The sequence below is a fragment of the Drosophila novamexicana genome, unplaced genomic scaffold (genome assembly GCF_003285875.2).
Source record: "Drosophila novamexicana strain 15010-1031.04,08,12 unplaced genomic scaffold, DnovRS2.1 tig00000644-arrow-pilon, whole genome shotgun sequence".
Taxonomy (NCBI): domain Eukaryota; kingdom Metazoa; phylum Arthropoda; class Insecta; order Diptera; family Drosophilidae; genus Drosophila; species Drosophila novamexicana.
In genome coordinates this window covers 244,546-267,897 of record NW_020824814.1, presented here as the reverse complement: position 1 = coordinate 267,897, position 23,352 = coordinate 244,546, and the positions used below count along the sequence as shown (strand labels likewise).

General features: G+C 40.5%; 3 protein-coding genes across 5 annotated transcripts in view; 2 read left to right on the top strand and 1 right to left on the bottom strand.

Annotated features, from left to right (window-relative positions):
* The window catches only part of LOC115762604 (triple functional domain protein), a 61,632-nt gene extending 44,607 nt beyond the window's left edge, over nucleotides 1-17,025 (top strand). For 2 of the 3 annotated variants that reach the window (XM_030704897.1, XM_030704898.1), the window contains 9 exons: nucleotides 3,254-3,359; nucleotides 3,456-3,695; nucleotides 14,021-14,086; nucleotides 14,150-14,281; nucleotides 14,344-14,462; nucleotides 14,524-14,634; nucleotides 14,699-14,888; nucleotides 15,491-15,871; nucleotides 15,936-17,025. In XM_030704897.1, coding sequence (XP_030560757.1) covers nucleotides 3,254-3,359; nucleotides 3,456-3,695; nucleotides 14,021-14,086; nucleotides 14,150-14,281; nucleotides 14,344-14,462; nucleotides 14,524-14,634; nucleotides 14,699-14,888; nucleotides 15,491-15,871; nucleotides 15,936-16,139 — 1,549 coding nt within the window. In that variant the 3' untranslated portion in view covers nucleotides 16,140-17,025. Of the gene's footprint in view, nucleotides 1-3,253; nucleotides 3,360-3,455; nucleotides 3,696-10,259; nucleotides 10,299-14,020; nucleotides 14,087-14,149; nucleotides 14,282-14,343; nucleotides 14,463-14,523; nucleotides 14,635-14,698; nucleotides 14,889-15,490; nucleotides 15,872-15,935 lie in introns of those variants that run through there. The other variant, XM_030704899.1, reaches the window with a different exon arrangement.
* A 1,396-nt stretch (nucleotides 17,026-18,421) lies between these two features.
* LOC115762785 (ubiquitin carboxyl-terminal hydrolase 5) lies at nucleotides 18,422-21,149 on the top strand. The gene is made up of 2 exons (XM_030705137.1): nucleotides 18,422-19,023; nucleotides 19,144-21,149. Exons 1-2 carry the CDS (start codon nucleotides 18,510-18,512, stop codon nucleotides 21,114-21,116), a joined length of 2,487 nt encoding a protein of 828 aa, XP_030560997.1. The 5' UTR covers nucleotides 18,422-18,509; the 3' UTR covers nucleotides 21,117-21,149.
* Nucleotides 21,150-21,882: 733 nt separating this feature from the next.
* LOC115762782 (alpha-1,3/1,6-mannosyltransferase ALG2) lies at nucleotides 21,883-23,334 on the bottom strand. Its single transcript, XM_030705135.1, has 2 exons — nucleotides 23,243-23,334; nucleotides 21,883-23,188 (listed from the first exon to the last, which is right to left on the bottom strand). Exon 2 carries the CDS (start codon nucleotides 23,175-23,177, stop codon nucleotides 21,909-21,911), a length of 1,269 nt encoding a protein of 422 aa, XP_030560995.1. The 5' UTR covers nucleotides 23,178-23,188; nucleotides 23,243-23,334; the 3' UTR covers nucleotides 21,883-21,908.
* Between the last annotated feature and the right edge of the window lie 18 nt (nucleotides 23,335-23,352).

The window sequence follows — 23,352 nt, the reverse complement described above, 5'->3', positions numbered from 1 at the left end:
CGATAAAGTATCAACTCCTGACAATCTTATCATTATTATCAGCTTTTCATGTTGACCAACGATTACGCTGTTTCCACAAGCCAGTTCTTTAAAGCGAATTGACTCAGCCAAGCTCTGATCTAGTTTCGTACTAGCTTCAATTTATCGATTTTAGATGGTTTAACAAGTCGATAAACGCGTCAATGTGTAAAACTGTAATAGCTAGAGACTAGAACTACGAATTGTATACTCCACTATACCAGGCGCGGCACGAGCTAATCATATCTTTTTAAATCTGCTCAGTTTTTCACAATATCGATAAATATCGTGCTTTGATTTACTGATTTTAGATGTTGAATCAACTCGATAAATGTGTCAATGTGGAAAACAATCAACGCTAGAGACTAGAAGCTCGAGGTATATGCTGCAGCATAACAGGCGCAGCACGATTTATTATGATTTATTTCGATATCTGTTTCTGTTTGCATAATATCGATAAATATCGGTTTGAATACATGGCTTTATCTAGCCAATTTGTCGCTTTTAAATGTTGAATCAACTCGATAAATTTGTCAATGTGGGAAACTATCAAAGCTAACTACTAAGACTAGAATTATATGCTCCACTATGCCAGCAACACGAATTGATTATTTATTTCGATACCTTTTTATTAACATCGATAATTATCGTTTTGCATACATGATTTATTTTCCTAGTCTCTCGCTCTTGTTATAATTGTTGTTTAGATTAACTAAATGCATTTGGCCAACTTATTCATGTATTTGTTTATAGAGTAGCCTCCGTCTTGCTACTCTATAAATATTAATCATAAAAAAGCCAAATTGTACAGTTTCAGTTAGTTAGTTGATTTAGTTTGGACATAAATTACAAAATACTTTCAATATTTGCACACTAATTGGGCATTTCGCTCGGCCGAGTGAGCATTGAGCAAAGCAATTTCTTTTCATTGTTCTTGTTCATATTGTTGTTGTTGTTGTTGTTTTTGTTGTTATTGAGTCAACTGAACATCATCAAGCTGAACATGAATATAGATTATTGTCAGACACGGCGTGGCCTTTTTCCTGTGGCAATGCGGAGCTCAGCTCTCCTTCAGGCGCTTTGTCTCAAGCGCTCTGTCAATAAGCGCGTTTATTTGTGCCCCTGGGCGCAGGGGGGTGGGCGGTCAGCGCGTGCTGCCAAGTCCAATGAACTAAATGGACACATTTGCAAGTGTGCTAACACACACACTCGCACACACACAGGCACACACATACATGTAGACGGCAACAGCCGCGCAGCCTTTGTTGCATACTTTGGGGCGACCTCATTAATACGCAGCCCCGCCTCTGGCCGCACACACACACATGTGCATATGTACGCATGTGTGTGCGTGTGTGTGTGTGTGTGTGTGTGTATTAAACGTTGCTTATTTGCCTAAAACATTACATCAGCCAAATGAATTTTGAACGTGAACGAGCACGTAATAAATTAAATACTATTTCCAGGAACAGCTCCCTACATACTCCCCACCCCCTTCCCCCCGACCCCGCTCTCCACGCCATTTTGTTGTCCGTGTCAATGTTTATTTTTACTTTGAATTATGTTACCTTGCTTGAGGGTTGTCTTCAGTGCAGGTGTCGCTGGACAGGCCCCCTTTGCCCCCTTTCCCCCTGCTCTTACCCTTCGCCCCACCTGGCTGCAAATTCACTCAGCTGATGAGCTGCAAGCGCCGCGTTGTATGCAACGCGTTTTTTCGACATTTTCAAAGTTGAATTCAATTGAAAATGAAATTGAGCTAAAATTTTGTAATAAATTTATCAGGCACCCTTGAGGCCAGCTCACGCAAGTTGCCGCCCCGCCAGCCTGGGTCAGGTTAATGACTCTTGAACCCATCCGGTTAATGCGGTTGCTTTACTTTCTATTATTTTTTTTTTATTTTAAATTACCTAACGCAAAGTATGTGTGTGTGCCTTCTGTTTTTGGCATACAAGTTGACCGCAGCTATAAAATGGGGCTAATGTGGTTGAACTTAATTATAAACACATTTATTTACATAATAATATTCGCAACAAATTGAAAACCGCATAATACGGGAAATTCTCTTTGTGTATTATTATGTGCAGGCCTCCGTTGAAGGAATAGAAAAAAGCAAGTACTTTCTCGAGCATGTTATTTGAAATTAAAGCGAGGATGTGCCAAAATTGAGCACTGTTTCGAAAAAAATCGAAAAGTTCGATTCGTCGATCTAGTTCGAACCTCAGACCTTGCACTCGTGCATCTAGATTTCTAGCTTGGCTCGAAATCTGCATTCAAATATTTTCCATATTTTTATAAAACAATTATATTTCTAATTATTAAATGCCAAGCGCTTGCGTCCAATATTCTCCCAATATTTTTAATAAGCTAAAACCAAAATATATTTCAATCCGAGAAGAAAAAAAAAAGGAACTTAAATCTAGCGGCTCGAATAATTTGGTAATCTCTCGCATTTTCAGCAGTTATCATTTGAGCCGTGCAACGTCGGGTAATTTCCTCTTGTTATTTAATAATCTGAAGGCTCGCTTAACTTTTCTTCGCAGTGCTCAACAGTCACCTCTTTCTCTGGTCCTTATTCCCGGTTTTATTTTTATTTAAAAAAAAAAAAACAAAAAAATTGTTGCCTTAAATTATTAAAAAAATTTTTTTACGTTCAGTTAGGCTGTTAAAAAATGAAAACTTTCAACATAAAAAAAAGAACTGAATGAAAATGAAAGCAGAAATCATAAAAACAAAAACAAACTCAACGAAATATTATTTTTTTTTTGTGGTGAAAAAAATGGCATTTTAATAGGCAGCAAATAAATGTGTATGAAAATGTTCAGGGGGAAACGCAATAAATTTGGCTGGCAATGAATGCGCTCTCGTCACACGCTCGCTCCCTCTCTCTTTCCCTCTCTCTCTCTCTCTCACTCTCTCTCACTCTCTTTGGGTGCCATGAACTTGGCCCCACTGTGCGGCGATATGCTGCTGTGCCTCTGGCGACAGTCTCATGTCGGCCACGCAGCTGGACAGCCCAATTGGCCACGGGTCGGATGCTTGTTTTTCTATTATTTGTTTGACATTTTTAATTGCGTATACGACGTGTTGCGCGCCAGGAAAACACACACAAGCGCCATGGACGAGCTGGTGCATAGCGCCACATCAATACGCATGTTCCTGTAGTTCACACAAAATTGATCCTTAATCTAATTCAACTCTTAATCATTTTTGGCATTCTTTTATTTATGTTTTACAGGCGCAAATGGCTGCCGCAGCCGCTGCGTAAACTGTCGCAGACCAAAGTGGAGAAGTCACCCAATGAGAAGGCGCTTTTGAAGAAGCCCTCGGAGAAGAATCTGAGAGTGAGTTTTTATTTATAACGCAATAATATCATGCATATACATAAATATATAATATTTATATACATATATATAACATTAAACGCGTCTGCTTTGCAGCTAACACAGAAGCACACCGAGGAGCTCGCCGAGCAGACGGGCAGCGGCGCCAGCGGCGGGGTTGGCCAAATGCCACCGCAATTCCCCAATGTAAGCGCACAGCACCAGCCGGACTTTGAGCCCGAGGAGGAGGCCGGCCTGGAGCTGCCGCCGCCCATGAAGCCCATACAGGAGCCACATTTGATGGCCAATGGACCGCCCGCCTTTCCCAAGGATCTCAAGGAGAACTCAGCCAATTTGGTGAGTGTGCAAAAGACTAACTATTTGCCCATAGCTGCAGCCATGCTCTATGCAGATTTATATCTATCTATATATATTTGTATACATATATATATATATTTATATCTATATAGAACCCATCAGGCTCTCTCAGTTATTTGTTTATCTTTTACCTAATTGCAATTGCATGCATATTATTGATGTAAATGCAAATATTCCAAATGTTAGGCACTTCTTTTGTTTAAACTAATAATAAATATAATTTGATAGGAGCAATACCCGGCGTTGTTCGGCCCAAATGAATAATGTTTATTTGGCATATTGCAAGTAGAGTAGTATCCGCGTGTATATATTCTCCGCATAATTATATCAGTTCTCATCATTCATTTATGTTCTCCTTCTTATATATTATCATGCCTGATAGGCTGTTGATGCTGATCTGGAATATATATATATATATATACTTTATGTTCGGAAAGTTTTTCTTTTATGTTTAACACATTTAATGACAACATTATATTACCTTCTTGATGGTTATAAAAGTACAAAATTAAACAATTTCTGCTGGACTTGAATTGGCGACTTTCCGTTTGCTAGTTCGACGTGCAAACAACTTAGCTCTCGCGTCACATTTGCAAAGCGAACTATTCCTAAGCCCGTTGTTGATGTTTTTCTTACAAACATTTATCGAGAATTCGCCCCTTTGGGAGCTCGAACTCCCCAGTGCCTACTTTCGAACCAAAAGGAAGTTTTTTTTTAAATATTTCAGCTGCCTAGCTCTTACGGATTGAGCTTTGCGTTGATCGCCAGTTATTCAAGAGCCTTTGAGAATATGATAGTGATAGATGATATATAGATAAACAGATAGATGGATAAAAAGAGAGAAAGCTATAGATAGATATATAGATAGATAGATGGATAGATAGATAGTGAGATAGATAGAATGATAGATAGATATACAGATCAGATAGGTAGATAGATGCATGGACACATACATAGATACATATATAGATAGATACTTAGGTAGATGAATGGATGGATAGATAGATAGATGAATGGCTGGACAGATAGATAGATAGATAATTTATACCGATATAAAGAAAGTTAATTAGATAAACCGATAGAGATATAACAATTGACTTGCACTAAGAGCAACTCTTCTTTGCTTCGACACAGAAAATACTTGGTAAATTGTTGAGTTTCTTGAGAATGTTTTTATTTTTGGCCTTTGTGCTTGCAATTTGTTTGTTTTGGTCTCTGGCAGCGTGTGTCTGTTTGTTGACTTGTGTATTTCCCAATACAAATCAAAACAAAAACAAAAACAAAAACAATTGCACAAAAGACACGTCATGGAAATTGTGTTTGGGCAATCCGAGCACGAGTTGCTCGCTTTGCTCAATTAGAAAGCATAGCAAATAAAACAGATCGCAGCAGGTGGTGGGCGGTGGGTGAATGGGTGGTGGGTGGTGGGTGTTGAGGCAGCCACCTTTTCCCATAAATGCGCCACTTTATTTTGTTTACACGCTCATCAAGAGAGCGTGATGCAAAGGGGGAGAGGAGAGGGGAGGCGGCGGGGAGTCGGCGGGGTAAAACTTGGACACACAAGCCTCTAGGGCAAGATGCTAAGATGCTTGACGCCTCCAACAATGGGAAACAGCAACAATCAACTAAGACACACACACGCACACACACACACACACACACGCACACACGCACACACACCCGCACACACACACACACACACACACACACACACACACACACGCACACACCCTCACGTAACACGCGACGCATAAATTGTGCGCATTCAAATTAGCTGGCAAAAAAAACAATACTGTGGGCAAATTTCAGCTTCAGATTTAGTTTGAATGTGGTGGGAGAGTGGGCGTATAAGTGGGTGGTTGGGTGGTTGGGTGGGTGGGTGGTTTGCTTTAAATGGGGGCTGGCGTACTTGACTCTCCGGCTGAGATGCTAATAAATCGCTGGCTGCTTTATTAACCGGAAATGTTGAATGCAACATTTGTCATTTGGCAGGCGAAAAGAAGAAAAAAAAGTTGAAACTCATTATTGCAGCACTTGAATTGATATAAGCTGGAACATTTCCCCGGGAATTAATATCAAAAGTACAAAAATAGTTACACTCTGGTATTTGTGATATAACCCAAAGCAATTACTAGGAAATGGAACTCAATACGCTCTGTTGAGCTGTTGAGCTGAGGCATACGCATTTGTTAGCCAAAATCAAATCTATATTTAATATTTGAACTAAGCTCGTTAAAATTAGTTGGAGAGGCTGGTTTAGTTTTGCGTGGGAAGCGCTCTGAACAGGCAATCGAGTCGAGTGCAAACTTTAAGCTGTAACTTTAGTCGTCTCTAGACTTTTGGAGTAGTTGGAGCTGAAGCGTAAAATATTCGTGAAATAGTTAAATATTCGTGAAGCGCGTTTTTATTAGTCATTCGGTTGGTTTAAGTATGCAATAGACAGCAGAAAGCATCTTTGATCTTTTAGAATATTTAGGAATATAATATATATAGGAATATGCACATGTATCTATATTCCTTCCTAGCCATGTCTATACGTTCATCTGTGTAAACGCTTCCATCTTGGCAATTAAAAAGCTAAAGATTTCTATTTTTTAAATATATATTATCCTATATTATAATAAAATGGAGTTGACTTCCTTTTTTCTTCGATAACTCCATAACTCGAAGACTTCAAGAGCTATTTACTCAAAATGTTGTGTTTATGTTCTCATATTCAAAATAGTACACCTTTGGGATAAATAGTTAATGAGAAAGTAAAGATATTTGCGACACGCTGAAAATTTAATAGCCTTGCAGACACTTTCCCCAAAATGAAAATGTCGAGCTTGGCTTTCCATACATGAAGGAGGTTCAATCCGGCCTGTTGCGACATATGTATAAGAAAGTTGGACTAAGTTTCAAGATGATAGCTTTATTTGCACAAAAGTAGACAGACGGATATATATGAACTATATGAACTGGGCTATTGATGCTGATCTGGAATATATATATACTATATGGGATCGAAGATGTGTGTCTTACACATTAAATGACTTAATTATAATACACTCCACAAGGTAGAGCCTTGGTATTTACATATTTTTGCATATTTAAGCCCTTAAAAATGCATAAAGATCGGACTCTAGATACCGAACTTTATAACGTAAACATAAACACTGGTGTGAGGCTAAGGGAAATCGCATCGAATATTTATATAGAAGAAGTCTTTAATGCTTGTTAGGACAGGGTATCTACATTCAACTTAATAAGGTCATTTTTATATATTTAATTTTTTATACTTTATTTTTTGCTTGTCATATGAGAACTTTTCCAGATTTTCTATTCTAACTCCCACAATAGTTCCCAAGGTAAATGTGCAACAACAATCGTTAGTTTTGCGTCTATTTTTGGATGAGAGTATTAAAGTACGGCTCGTTGAGTTTTCCATTGAATCAATGTCATATCCATTACGATTACGAGATAATTCTCTAGGGGGATACGCTAAATATCGCCCCATATTGTCTTTGGATGTCATTAACAACAAGCCAATGACTGCTGTCTCTTTCTCTGTGTGTGGGTGTGCCTGTGTGTGTGTGTGTGCGTGTGTGTGTGTGTGTGTGTGTATGTGTGACGCCAATGCGACTTCTGTCGCCACTTGGTCGCCCGTTGCCTTCATTTTCATCAATAAATTTAATGTCGTCTGCGTCTGTCTCTAGAATGTTTTTCTTTTCATTTTTCTCTCGCAGTTTTCTTCTTCTTCTTTTTTCGCCTTCTATTTTATGGCTTATTAGTTGAATTTAATGTAAATTTGCGTTGCCTTGTAAAAGTTTTTGCTTTTTCCCGCTCGTTTTAAATTTTGCTGTTGCTATTTTTGTACTATTTTAAATTTGTATACTCCTTCGCAAAATGCCAAGAGTGTATATTCGTTTTGTGCATTTCAAGCTAAAGACTTGAAATTTTGATAATATCGATAAATACCGATTATGGGATATAGTCAGGCACGCCCGACTGCAATCCCGAATGCCATTTGAAATAGTTAAAGCGGGTATTATGTTTCTGTACACAGGCAGAAGGCAGCATCTGCCACCCCATAAAGTATATATATTCTTGATCAGCACAAATTGCCGAATCGATTTGACCATGTCCCTCTGTCTGTCCGTCCGTATGTATAAACGCGTTGATCTCAGAACTTGAACTTTTGAACTAAGGTCCTCCAAAGGCGAGTTTGTTTCTGCTAATCGATAACTTGCCCCGTTTGCAAGCAATCGATAAAAATCGATCATGAAATCTTGTTTTTTGAGCAAATTTCTCCAGACTTAAGAGCTAGAGTCTTCAAATTTGACATGTTGCTTCTAGAACACAAAACTATATATACAGATAAAGTGTCTCTAATTTTTTAACTACCCCTCGGTAGAGAAAGTAGCAGTGTATCCCCCTAGTCGGGCAGCCCGACCTGTTTTCCTGTTTGTGTTTATCTGGCTTTGGGGCACGGTGTGAACTTTTTTGTTAACCCAGTTAGTTGTACGCATATTTGTATGCATAGTATTATTATATGCGGCCCATTGTTGTTGGCTTTTAACTTTTTGGCACAATTGGCAATTGGGTTTTCGGGCCGTACGCTCAGTACTCACCTTTGTTTAGTCGCCTTTTTTTTTTTACATAGTTTTTGTTTTTTTTTTTTTTATATATTTGCATAGCCATTAATTTTTAATAGTTCTGTCGCATTTCGCGTCCTTTGTTGCTGTTGCTGCGCTGACATCAGCTATTGCAAGTTGCCTTGAGTCGACACCCCCCTACCCCCTCACTCACCCCTCTCTCTCTCTCTGCCCTAACCTAATTGAAAGTCAGTGGAAGCACATTTGCCAGCGAACTTGATTAGCCAAGTTTAATTCAATGCCCGCTGTTATCAGAATCGAATTATTCAATTAGGCAAATACTTGAATTAAATGTGCGACCTTCAAGTGCGCAATTTCACTTGAATTTCATGACATTTCATTTTATTTCAAGTAGTCGAGAAAATCCTTAAGAAGTTTTTCAATAACTGTTCAAAATAGGTTGGATAATAAGAAAATTCTAGCTGAACCAAATCTTATCTTTAAACTGCTTTGCAGCCAAAAATCAAAGGTATTGTAGGGTATTTCGATAGTCGATCAGCCTTTAAAAACATACTCAAATTAAAAATCTTACCCGAAACTTATGGGCTGCTTTCGCAGGAAAAAACATTTGTATTGTAGGGTATTTGCTAGTCGATCAGTTCTCAATTTGTGATAGAGGTGAACAGCACACAAAACCTTCTGTGTCATAAGATTTAGGCACATTAGAGACTGCAACTGTTTATTTTAGTCATCAAAAGTAGTGTTTTATAGGGTATTTAATATTCGAGCAGTTTCGTGATTGTCACAAATAATAGCTTTCCTCTTATTTATATGTATTTTGTCTTATAGAATGACGCATGTCCATATACTGTCGGACTTTAAGTCTTTATAGCCTTACAGGGTATTTGCTAGTCGCTCACCTGTTTGTTTCTCTTACTATGTTGTGGTTTTTGATATTGTGGGTGATTTAGTTTATGTGTTTAAGACACAACAAACAAAAGTCCACCAACAGCAAGGCGCGCTCTCCCTTCTCTCTCTCTCTCTCTCTCTCTCTCTCACTCTCTTTTTCTCTCCCTCTCTCTCTCTTTTTCTCTGCCTGTGTCTCTGGCAGTCGCTGCGTCGCTCAATTGTATGTTCAATACAATTATTTTAACGCTTGTCCCACAAGTGGCGACGCGTTGATTGAGAGTATCTTTGATTGCGGTGCGGGTGTGTCTGAGTGTGTGCGTGTGTGTCCGTGTATGTGTTGTGTTTTGTATGGGGTATCATCTACGCATATTTAAAGTATGCGAAGCCCTGACAGGTCACACAGCCCGTCGACCAGCCAGAGAGTCAGTCATTCTTCTAGTTAGTTGCCGTTCGGACGCGCTGTCAGCTCGCCGTGTCATGAATTTCGCGTCTTGCCGGATTGCGTCGCCGTCGACGTCGGCGTGACATAGCTCCAGCGATCCTTATACAGACTGCAAGATTGAAAAATTATAATTTTATTATAGACAATTAAGCGAAAGCGGCGCGTGATAAGCCAAAAAAAAAAACAAAAATCAAATAAACAAATACATTTTCAGAGATCGAAAAAATTGAAATAAATAAATACATTTTCAGAGTACAACAAATAAAATAGACAATACTAAAATAATAATAATAAAAATAATAAAAAAACAATTTTAGAGCGCAAAAAATTAAATGTTTAAAAACATTTTCAGACATTTTCTGAGTGCAAAAAATTAAATAAATAAATACATTTTCAGAGAGCGAAAAAAATTTAAATAAATAAATACATTTTCAGAGTGCAACAAATAAAATAGACAATAAATAATAATAAAAATAATAAAAAACAATTTTAGAGCGCAAAAAATGAAATGTTTAGACATTTTCTGAGCGCAAAAAATTAAATTTTTAAAAACATTTTTCTGAGTGCAAAAAATTAAATAAATAAATACATTTTCGCAGAGAAATAAATTAAATATAAAAAGCACGTGCCATGAGCTGCTTTCTGCGTTTATTTGTAAGTGCAACAAATTGCAAAATGCGCTTGACTTCGTCGAAGGCTTTAATTAAAATTAGCCAAAATTTGTTAAATTTTATAAAGTTAAATCGAGTGCGGAGTGTTTTAATAGATACAAACTTATTATGGATAAAAACGTTCGTTTTCTCCTAATATATTTCTCTGCTTATATTGTTGCTTTGCTGACTCTCAAACTGTAGCTTTGACTGTGCTGTGACTTTCAAACTGTGACTTGCACGAAATATATTTATTATGTTCTATATTTGTGCATTGGAACTTTTTGTGCCTTGTTCTTTTAAAGTGATCCTCAACTAGTTCTAAAATTGTGAAAGAACCTTTTTTTAGTTTCAAAAATATGACAGTATATATAGCTATATTATATTGAAGCCCGATGTTAGAAAAGTTCTTCTTAATGTTTCCATATAAAATACTCCATTTTCTGGCAATTGTTCCTTTGTTAGCTGATATAGTAGTTCGATGCTGATGAGATTTTTTGTCTCTGTCCAGATTTAGAAAATAGAAAAGAAAGGCTTACAAAGTTATACAACTGTGTAGCCTCATTGCCAAATTTATAGAAAATTTCTTGAGTAACAGCAAATGTTGGCCTGAAAAACACAATTTCTCAATCAATATTTCCTATAAAGCCATATGGTATGGTAGACCGATGTGTGATAAGATATGGCTTGTATAAATATGAACATAGCGTCAAGCTATCTTGAAAACATTAAAAGAACTTTATTAACGACCGATCGTTGCTAGGGTTCCCATGACTATATAGTACAGAGTTTTCGGATTCTTCTAGCAAAGAAAAAGAAAGTCGAAGAAAGTTTCACGGGGTTAGACTTGAAAATCAGAGACAAGCAGCTCCCAAAGAAACATGACTATATAGACTCGATTCTTACTGTTGATCAAGAATATATATTCCCGACTCTTCCAATAAGCCTTAATAGTAATAGCCTCTTGTAAAGCTAAAACCAAAGGTAAAAACATGTAAGAGGTTCTAGTCGGCAGCTCCCGACTTGGGAATACCCTGAACCCTCTTCTTCCAACATCAAATGCATATATATATTCTATTTTAGAAGCTATATATTAAGTTTGATGACTCTAGCTCTTATTATTTACCAAAATTGCCCAAAAAACAGGATATCGATATCGATTTTTATCGATTGCTTGGAAACGGAGTAAGTTATCGACTATCGGAAACAAGCTCGATCTGTGCGGGAACTAGGAGCACCTACATCTCTAGCTCTTATAGGTTCTGAGATCCTTGCGTTCATACATACGGACAGACAGACGGACATGGCTAGATCGACTCGGCTATTGATGCTGATCAAGAATATATATACTTTATGGGGTCGGAGATGCTTCCTTCTGCCTGTTACATACATTTGGATTTAGCACAAATACAATATACCAATATACCCATTTTGAATGGGTTCAGGGTATAAAAAAGGCAATTCTCAGCCGCGAATGACTCGTCGTTCGGCCAAACGCAAATCTTATCGCACAAAGTCAACAAAATACTTTGTTTTGTTCAAACGCATAAGTAACTAAATATGTACATAAATACATATATATATATTTATAATTTATATATATCCATTATTATATTTATTGTATTACACAATTCCATCTGCAGTTTGCCAACTGTCAAAAGTCAACTATTCTTTTTTTTTTCCAACTGATTTTCGCTCATAAACACCTTGCCGTCTATTTGCTAAGCTAAAAAAGTGCTTTTAATTAGAACGTTGCGAATTCTTTTCTTTCTTCTTTTTTTCTATATTTTTATCCAAAAAAAAATATGCGTCGGATTCAATTGCCAGTCTCACGCGGGGCGCGAAATTCTAATGTTTAGCCAAGTAAATAAATTGCCATCAAATTGAAAAACTTCATTTTGACGGATTTGCCAAAGCGCACAAAAAAATTTGACTATATACAATAGTATATACACTAAAGTACAGTGAGCACTCAGTTAGGAGAACTGCATCGCATCATTATCGTTTGCAGGCTAACAAGCGACAGGTTGCCGGTTCAAATCCCATTATCGATTGCCATATTTGTTTTATTTCTAGCATAATATTTTCATATGAACATTAATAGATTTATACTTATTATGAGTTTATTGTGGTTGATGACTCGAAACTCAATGTGAATCATCTGCAAATAGTTAATCGCTTAAATGCGGAAAGTGTAAGAGATCGCATGCTTTCATCGATATTATACTTCTTGCAGCAGAAAAGGGAGACTTACCTAAAATTTCAAGATAAACCTTTAAAATTGAGAGACTGTTTCGCATAGAAAGTCGGATCTGGCTATATCAAGTCGACTGCTCGATGCTGTTCTGGAATATATATACTTTATGGGCTCGGAGATGTCTACTTTTATTTCATGACAAAATTTAAATACCCTCTACAAGACATAAAAACAATATATTATTATCGTTAAGCATATTTATACCCTGAACCCATTAAAAATGGGTATAAGGGTATATTGTATTTGTGCGAAAGCCAAATGTATGTAACAGGCAGAAGGAAGCAACTTCGACCCCATAAAGTATATATATTCTTGATCAGCATCAATAGCCGAGTCGATCTAGCCATGTCCGTCTGTCTGTCCGTCCGTCCGTATGTATGAGCGCAAGTATCTCAGAACCTATAAGAGCTCAAGACTTGAAGTGTTAGATGTAGATGCTCCTAGTTCCCGCGCAGATCGAGTTTGTTTCCGATAATCGATAACTTACTCCGTTTCCAAGCAATCTATAAAAATCGATATCGATATCCTGTTTTTTGGGCAATTTTGGTAAATAATAAGAGCTAGAGTCGCCAAACTTGACATATAGCTTCTAAAATAGAATATATATATGCATTTGATGTTGGAAGAAGAGAGTTCAGGGTATCCCCTAGTCGGGGGCTTCCGACTAGAACCTCTTTTTTGTTTTAGATTGGCTCTGATAAACCCATGTGTACGCTTTTGCGAGTGTTCACTGTATTCACATGCACATTTCGCAAATTTGGCCGCAAATCAGGGCTGGCTAAAAAAATCATCATTTCGCAATAATTTGTGTTATTCGTCTTAATTTTAAAATATTTTTTTTAAAATGTGACGTGAACATATTTAATATTGAAATAAATAAATAGGACGAATGCAAAACGAAACGAAATTTTTTGTAGCTTTTTGTGCCAGCCTTGGGCAAAAATAAAAGGCGTTTAGCATAAATTTCCTAATATTACCTAAAACATATATAAATATACATACTAAATGGGAGCTCGATCCCTAAGTTTCATGCTCAGCGGGCCCCAAGCTGCTCCCCTCGAACTCTTTCAGCTGTCCAGCAGGCTGATCTGTGCCTTGATCGTCTGTCAATCAGAACTGCAAGCTACCTTTCATACTCCTTAATTATATCAATTTGTGGCCGCAGTCAATATGAATTTCGGGTATATATATTTTTGCGTCAGCCCTAATATAAACACCTGCTGCTTGGCTATTTATTGTTGCTATTTGTTTATAGCGCTGCCAGCCAACCTGTGCCGCAACGTGTAGCCGTAGTCAGAATTATTCGCGCAGGCAACCTTCATGCAAATATGCGAATTCCTTAAGCGAGCGCAGTTTCAATTTGTCTAGGAAAAAAATAAAAAACTTGTTCAGTTTCATTTGAGTTGGGCAGCGACAACAGCTGAAAGCACTTGGACTAAACTCTTTCAACTTCTTTGTGCTAATTGCAGGCCAGCACCGGCAAAATAGAGGGCAATCCGTTATCGGAAATTGAACAAATTGTCCGAATGAGCCGTGTAAGTACAACTCTCTCGCTGTCGCTCTATTTAAATTTGCTAACCAAACATTTGCTGCAACAGGAACAACACGAGTCCAACAGCCGCGTGGATGGCAGCGTGGCAGGTGAGGCCGGCGGCGAGGGCACCGGCGCAGACAATGCGGCGACCAATGGACGCGCCGAACTGGGCTTTGTGCAGGACAACAATGACAAGGTAAGAGCCAAAGTCCAAGTTAGCCAGAAAATCAGCATCAACCAAAAATTAAATAACCTCAGAATAAGCCCGAAGCCAGCGACAGCGAAGCGGGCGCTTTAAGCAGACGCCAATTGGTTTTAAATGAGCTCGTCGCGACCGAGGAATCGTATGTGCAGGATCTGCAAAAGATAGTCTACGGGTAAGCCTCGCATCTCAAGCTCAATTTTCACATAAATCGATAACAATTCAACTATTTGCAGCTACATGAAAGAGATACACAACAAGGAGATACCGAGGCCAGCGGATCTGCAGGGCGGCAAAATGGATTTGGTCTTTAACAACATCAAAGAGATCTATGAGTGGCACAGAGAGTAAGTAACCAGCACCAGCACCTTAAACCCACACACAAACGACTAAAGAGATTTATATTTTCAGTAAATTTCTGAGATCGCTGCGCCATTGCCAGAAGTCGCCAGCGGATCTGGGTCCGCTCATCGATAGCTCAACCAAGAAGTTCCCCATGTACTACTATTTCTGCAGCAACAAGCCGCTGTCCGAGTTTATAGTCAATGCGCATTATCAGTATTTCGATCAGATACGCCAGAAACTGGGACATCGCATGGATGTAAGCACAGCTAGCCACATTAACTAAATGCTATAAGGACTTTATTTCATTTAAAATCTGTTCGTGTGCCTTAACCCAATCTTGGCTCGGACTTTCTGACGTCTATGTAGCACGTTTACATAATAGAATTTGTTTCCAATCGCCTAGAAATTTAATCGGCATTCAAATTCCATTTTGTAACCAAAGCAAGGTCGATTTTCCGCAGAACCAAAGTCCCCCCAAACCAAGTCCCTCTTTTTTCACTTAGAAACGTGAATTGCGTCTTCAACAAAAGACAAACCCTTGCGGGGAAAACATTTGCCAATTTCCTTACATCAGCTTCCAAGCATCAAAAGGATGCAAAGAAGAACTTTGGTGTTTGATTTGAACCAGCAACCTTTAGTTTATTAGTTCGAAGCTCAAGCATAGGTTCATAACCTTACGTTTGTGCTTTGTTATAAAAATTCTTTATACAAATTGTGACCAATTCATTTAGAGGTCGAATTTTGCAAAAAACCCTTCCTAGAAAACTTGTGTAGGATTTGCCGTTTCACAGATCCCATATAGAGTATATAGATATATACACGGATATATATATTCATTAATTGATCTCCTGCTTGCAGTTGAGCACGCTGATCATAACGCCTGTGCAGCGCATTACCAAATACGGTCTGCTGATCGAACAGATACTGCGGGAAACGAAACGTGCGGGTCTGCACAACGAGGTGCCCGCTTTGATGAAGGCATGGGATCAAATGAAGGATGTCGTTAAGAAGGTCGACGACATGATGGACGTGTTGCGTGGCCTCCAGGACTTTGATGGCGAGATCACGGCTCAGGGCAATCTGCTGCTCCAGGGCACGCTCACCTGTGCCATCGATGCCGGCCAAAAACAGCGCGAGCTGCAGGTCTTTCTCTTCCAACAGATCATGATCTTTGCGGATATACAAAAGGCAAAGACACAGTACACCAGCCCCATCTACAAGTATCGCACGCATATACAGGTTAGTTATATATAACATATGGCATAACACTTGTGCAATAGTCTAATAACAATTTGTATACCAGCTCAATCACATGCAGCTGGAGCCAGTGAAGGAGGGCGATTATATCTTTAGAGTCAAATCAACGGATCCAAATAAGCCAACGGTTAGCATCGAGTGCCAGGCGAGCTCCGAGAAGTGCTACGACGAGTGGCTGGGCATGCTGAACGTGATACTCGAGCAGCAGAGCGATTTAATAACCCGGCTGGTCAATCCACTCAACAAATGAACAAACACACACACACTCACGCAGTGTTGAATTCCAAAATGATATATAATATATATCTATATATATATATATATATATATATATATACAAAAACTACAATTACGCTGAGAGTAGTTCCATAGAAATGCCACAAAAATAAAACAAACTGTTTTTTTGGGTTCAGCCCAAATAAATACAAACTCTGTCTGAGCGTCACACACACACACACACACACACACACGGACACACGGACACATACTCAAGTCCTAATTTGTATGTAGCTTGTAATTTATTCATTTTTTTGTTCATCATATAATAACTTGCATAGATTTATGTAATTTTTGTCATATTGTGCCGTCTGTTTTTTCTCTCTCTGTTGCCCGTGAAAAGTATTATATGCTCAAGAATACATATATATATATATATATATGTTTATTCGTGCATTTCGTAAATTAATTTTCTGCCTGTTTTGAAAATACTTTTATATATTTTTTTGTAACATATTCTCAAACAACTCAAGAGTGTACTCCGAAACAAAAGCAATACGCGAAATACTTAAAAGTGGAACATTAAAAAACCAACCCAATCACCATAAATATAAAGTGAATAATTAATGTATTTAATGAGTGCGTTTAGTTTTAGTTCTTTTGCAACATTTAGTTATTAACTTATGCGAACTGAACACAGCTTTTCAGTTTTATTGCAGCGGTGATTTCTGTAATTAAAGTTTTGAAATTAATTTAAGTTTGGCTTTAATTTATATTTACACACACACACACACACACACACATACAATATATATTTTAAAATATAAAATATTTAAGCTTTAAAACTTAATCAAAAGATTTGCATAAGCTTAGACATTTTTTCAGTTATTAATTTAATTAAATAATAATAATAATAATAAAAAAAAACAACAATAAGTATAATGCCTACTCAGATATCAAATTTAATTTGTTTTATTTTGTATACACTTCTTTTTGTTCAACACACACACACACACACACAAAGCATATTTAACATATTTAAGCCTAAGTATATATATATATATATATAAAGAATATTTGTCTTTGGTGTGCGTTATTGTTAGTTAGGTAAGAGTCGAGTCTAGGCGCGTGTACAGTATAATAGTGTATGCGATAAGTCGGTTTAAGTCAGTTGGTTTGGCAGTTAAATATATACATATATATATATACCCATACAGCAAGATGTCGGTCAAGTCAAATACTCTCTATAAAGTAAAATAATTCATAAAATGGACCAGGATTTGATTAAATGTATAAAGCACTTGAGAAAGTTACTAAACGGTTGTTTACACAATTTATTTACTTTTTTTTTGCAAATTTTTGAAAACACCCAACACACACACACACACACACACACACATACACACTGGTAACTATCTTGAACATTTTATATATCAGCATAAAATTTAAACAATAATAATTTAGCATAGCTAAATATTGAGAGAAGCGAGAAGCAGAAGTGAAGAGATATAGAGAGAGAGAGAGAGAAGCGTAAAATGTATTTTTTTACATGTGAAATGAACCTCCGGCATTATTGATGATGATTAAATCTTAAAAGAAAATAATTAAAACAAAAAAAAAAAAAAACGCACATGGGACAAATTGAAAGTTCACCTTTTCTACATTTTCTGCACCGCACACAAAATACACTAACAAAAGAAATTGATAACCAAAAAAAGAAATCTATGTAATTATGATATATGAATTATGCAACGTACTCTATTAATTAAACTTATTGTTGTATTTGAAAATTGTTACGAGCAAATACCAAAGCACGTCGAATCGGGGGCAAATGGATATTCTAGATAATTGTGTGTGCGTATTTGATGTATAAGGTATATGAGTACATTCGAGCGATGTAAGAGCATCAAATAGTCGTGTTAATCTGTGTTTTAGCCAAGTAAGCAAATCAAATGCAAAAAGCGATTGCGCCCCGACATCAAACATTAAACACATATATATATATACATATATAAAGTATATACATATATAGCGAACAAGTAATTGTATGTACGCAACAACAACAACAAATCCATGTAATCTGAATTTAAAATTTTCAAAAAGAGTAATAAATGCAAAATGTAGATGAAATTAACAATATTCAAATTCACAACGGACATTTCAAATTGCCCGCTCGAATTGCATAGCAGTCAGCTTTTCAACGCGTGCACGCCCAGTATGCTGTGCAGCGCAAGCAAAATGTGCGTGCATGGTCAAATTTAGGCGCATGCAATTTACAACAAGTTGGCATCTCTTCGAATTCTGCCGAGTAATGCAAAAGCGTCGCAGCAGCAGCTGCAAGGAAATTCAATAAATTTTCATAAAAATTTTGTGAAATAAATAGATTGTGAATAATAATAGTGTTATGGAGGAGCTACGCAAGCATTTATCCAAGGTAAACGTACCCTGCGGCAATCCACCGATCTACAAAGACGAATGCGTCTTCTCCTACGACAATCCGGAAACGCCGACCGGACTCTACGTGTGTCTGCAAAGTTTCCTGGGCTTTGGGGAGGCGTACGTACGGGAATATGCCGCCAAAACCGGCAATGTGGTGTTCTTACACATTAAGCGGGAGCGCAAACTGAAGGCGGGCGAGTCGCACGACGAGAAACTGAAGGCGGCCTCGGAGGAGGCCGAGGCCGGGCCGGAGCGCAAAATCACACGCCTGGCCATTGGCGTCGAGGGCGGCTACAATGAGACTGACTTGGCTAAGAAGTACGAGATCAAGGACACGTACAGCATTGTTGTGGCACCGCATCTGGACAAGAAGCTGCCCTACCCGGATGCGGACCTGCCGCTGCGCGTCACACAATGCGTCCAGGCCATACTCGAGGCGGACTCGGCCATTGCCAAGCTGGAGAAGGCCACGCTCACAGGTAAGTGCATGTCAGTTTGCCCAGCCCTGCGTTAAAATGAACCGCCTGGCGGATACTCCGCTTCCGATGCAGGAACGTATTCCATAAGCTAGATCCTTAACTAATCCCGACTCGATGCAGGCACGTGGGATGGCGAGGTGCGTCAGGCATCGAAGTATGCGGAGAATCTGCAGCAGCTGGACAACGGCAAGAAGATACCGCCAGCGGGCTGGCAATGCGAGAAATGTGATCTGACCAACAATTTGTGGCTGAATCTAACGGATGGCTCCATACTGTGCGGTCGGAAGTTCTTTGACGGCAGCGGCGGCAACGATCATGCCGTGGAGCATTATCGCCAGACGGGCTATCCGCTGGCCGTCAAGCTGGGCACCATTACGGCGGACGGCAAATCGGATGTGTTCTCCTATCCGGAGGACGATATGGTATTGGATCCGCATTTGAGCAAGCATCTGTCACACTTTGGCATCAATATGGCCGCCATGCAGAAGTGCGAGAAGTCCATGGTCGAGCTGGAGCTGGAGATCAATCAGCGCATCGGCGAATGGTCCGCGCTGACGGAGAGCGAAAGCGAACTGCAGCCGGTGGCCGGACCCGGTTTTACGGGCATGCGCAATCTGGGCAATTCGTGCTACATCAACAGCGTGATGCAGGTGCTCTTTGTTATTCCCGATTTTCAGCAGCGCTTCGTTGGCAGCGGTGCTGAGCACTATTTCAAGGCGTATCCCAGCGATCCGGCCAACGATTTCAACATACAAATGGCCAAACTGGGCAATGGGCTGCAGTCGGGCAAGTACAGCAGTATTGCGGCGAATACCCTAGATATGGAGCATATGACGGGCATATCGCCGGCCATGTTCAAGAATATTGTGGGCAAGAATCATCCGGAATTTAGCACCAAGCAGCAACAGGATGCCAACGATTTCTATTTGCATTTACTCACCCTGCTCGATCGCAATTCACGCAATCAATTCAATCCCGCCGATGCGCTCAAGTTCCAGCTGGAGGATCGTGTCGAGTGCATGGCCAGTCGCAAGGTCAAGTACAAGATGCGCGAGGAGTACAGCTTCCGGCTGCCCATACCGCTGGATCAGGCGACCAATTTGGATGAGGTGCGCGAGTATCAGGAGCGACAGCAAGCGGCACGGGCCAGTGGCCAGCGTCTGTTGGATCGTGATCTGGTGCGGCACAAGGTGCCGCTGCAGGCTTGCCTGGAACGCTTCTTTGGCACCGAGCTCATCGAACAGTTCTATTCGACGGCCATCAATGGCAAGACCACGGCCAAGAAGACCACACGCATGGCCAGCATGCCCGACTTTCTGATGATCCATTTGGGCAAATTTACGCTGGGCGACGATTGGGTGCCCAAGAAACTGGACGTTTCGGTGGACATGCCCGATGAACTGGATCTGGGCGCTTGGCGTTCCAGAGGCGGGCCGCAAGCCGGCGAGGAGCTGCTGCCGGAGCCGGCCGCCGAGTCGCCCAAATTTGTATTCGATGAGCACGTCATGTCCGAGCTGCTGAACATGGGCTTTCCGCAGGAGGCCTGCAAACGCGCCTGTTACCATACCAAAAACAGCGGACTGGAGGCCGCTTCCAATTGGCTCATGGAGCACATTGCCGATCCGGATATATCGGATCCGTTCGAGGTGCCCAACACACGCATTGGCGACGGCGCCGCCGCCGCCGCCGCCCACTTTGCTGCCAATCCCGAAAGCCTGGCCATGCTCATGAGCATGGGCTTTGACGAGCGCCAGGCGGTCGCCGCTCTAAAAGCCACCGATGGCAACGTGGAACGTGCCACCGACTGGATATTCTCGCATGCCGAAGGCGGCATCGATGATGTGCCAATCGCTGCGCCCGCATGCACCACGGCCGCCGCTGCAGCATCCACGAGCAATTATCGGGACGGCACCGGCAAATACAAGCTGGTCGCGTTCATCTCGCACATGGGCACCTCCGCCCAGGTGGGCCACTATGTCTGCCACATACGCAAGCAGGGCGAGTGGGTCATCTACAACGACACCAAGGTGGCCAAGTCACAGAATCCGCCCAAAGATCTGGGCTATCTGTATTTGTATATGCGCGACGAGTAGACGCGAGCCCCCGACGATGATCTCCCCCCCCCCCCCCCCCCCCCCCCCCCCCCAAAAAAAACTAACCAAGCAGCAATTCTTACGTTTTGTGAAATTATATAAATACATATAAAATAAATGAAAGGCTAAAAAATAAAGCGCAAGCGATTTAGAGAGCGAATCCCGCTTCGAATTCCTACGCACGCCCTTTCATGAAGAGAAAATATTAATATATATATAATCACTTGAAAAGGAAATGCTTTATATCAAGATTTCCTCTCCGGGTGATCTGATATATGAAGAATTATATTAAATCAAGCCAAATAATCATATATATATACATATAGCTAATTATTATTATATGAAATGTGAAGAATTACATTAGATCACTTTGAGGAATTATATATATCTACATATATATATATGATTATTATGGCATATCTTCATGAAAGGGTACTTCCTTTTGAACTATAAACTTAACGATATTTCTGTTCCAATTTTTGCGAAAGTATTTCTGAATCTATTCCAAGTTCCTTCAGCTTATCTCAAGTAATCCTTAGGGAAAGTATTCCCAAGCTTATGCCTTTTATAAATTTGTTTTCTATATATTCCTAATGATCTTCAAAATTGGCAAATTCATTCTTCTTAAATTTTTGCTAAGCTTATGAGGATTTCTTTTAATGTATGTTAACAGAACTTTCTTTAAAGTATTCCCAACTATATTAAAACTTTCCAAGCTAAGCTGCAATTTCAATACAAAGTTTTCTATAAAAGAACACCAAGCATAATTTCACATTTCGTTGCTGTGCACGTTTATTGGAATTTTTTGTCGCCGCCTTCGGCCGCCAACAGCTCCTCGACAATCTGATTGAGGCGATCCGCAAACGCCTCGAAGGAGAACTTTTGCTGGACACGCTTGTGGCCCTGTTCGCCCATCTTGAGGCGCAGCGCCTCGTCGCGGAACAGCTGGTACATCGCGCCGCCGAAGCTCTTCTCCTGGTTCTCGCACAGAAAGCCCGTCGAGGTGTGCACCACCGTTTCGGTGGGTCCTCCGCTGTTGAGGGCCACCACCGGCTTGCAGAAGTACATGCCCTCCAGGGGCACAATGCCAAAGTGTTCGTTCTCGGGCGTGTAAAGCAGGCAGTGTGCGAAATACAATAGTCGGCATTTCTCCTCGTCTGTGGGCGAGCGCAGCAGCACCACATGATCCTGCAGTTCGAGTTTGGCCGTCAGCTGCTCCAGCTCGGCAAAATGCTCGACATTCTCCGTGCAACGTGTATCGTAGCCGCCGGCAATGATCAGGCGGCAACGCTTGAAGTCCATTGTGGGCAGCATGTTGCCCAGGAGCCGCAGTGAGTGCAGCGCCAGGGCGTGGTTCTTCTTGCGTTCGTATCGATTGATGTCCAGATAGATGAAGGAATTGCGCGGCACACGCGCATGTATCGGCTCCTCCAGCAGGACTGAGCGCTGTTCCAGCTTGTGCTCCATCTGGTCAAAGTATTGGGTGTGCAGCGAGGGATACAGCACATCGGGCACGGTGCTCAGCCGCCGGAATGTGTCCTGGAAAACGCGCAACGTGAACTTCGAGTTGACCAACACCTTGTCGGCCTGGCCAATGGTGTGCTCCTCCAGCCAATTGATGGGCGCCCGATACAGACGCTTCAGCAGACCCGCCTGGGCGCTGAGCAGTTGATCGGGAAAGTGACAGTAAAATAGAACACGTGGACGATGTCGGGCCAGGCGCAGCACAGGCACACACACCGAAATCAGATCACAGACAACAACATCCACCAGCTGGCGCCGGGGCATAAAGAAACTGGCATAGAAGGCGGCATACAACATCCGGACATAGGCACAGAACGCATAGAAACGGCCAAAGAGCTGGCGTGGCAGCCAATCGCCCACAACATGAACGGGAAAACTGCCATCGGCTGTCTCCTTGAAGCAGTGCGTGCTGTCATGATGGTTGGTCAGAAAGCTGACCTCATGGCCGCGCTCCTTCAGCGCGAGGGCGGCATCCACGACCAGACGCTCGGCGCCGCCTATGCCCAGATCGGGATGCAGAAACAAAACGCGCACCATTTTGTGTCCAGCTGTGGGAAAGCATACACATTTAATCTTTTACAACAGGCAGATGACAAACCTACCTAAACGTTATGCAAAGCGCATTCTATTCGAAAACAAAAAAAACCAAAATAAGCTAAACTTTTTATTTGGATTGGCAGCCACCAGGCCCAAGAATGTGTAATAGTTATCG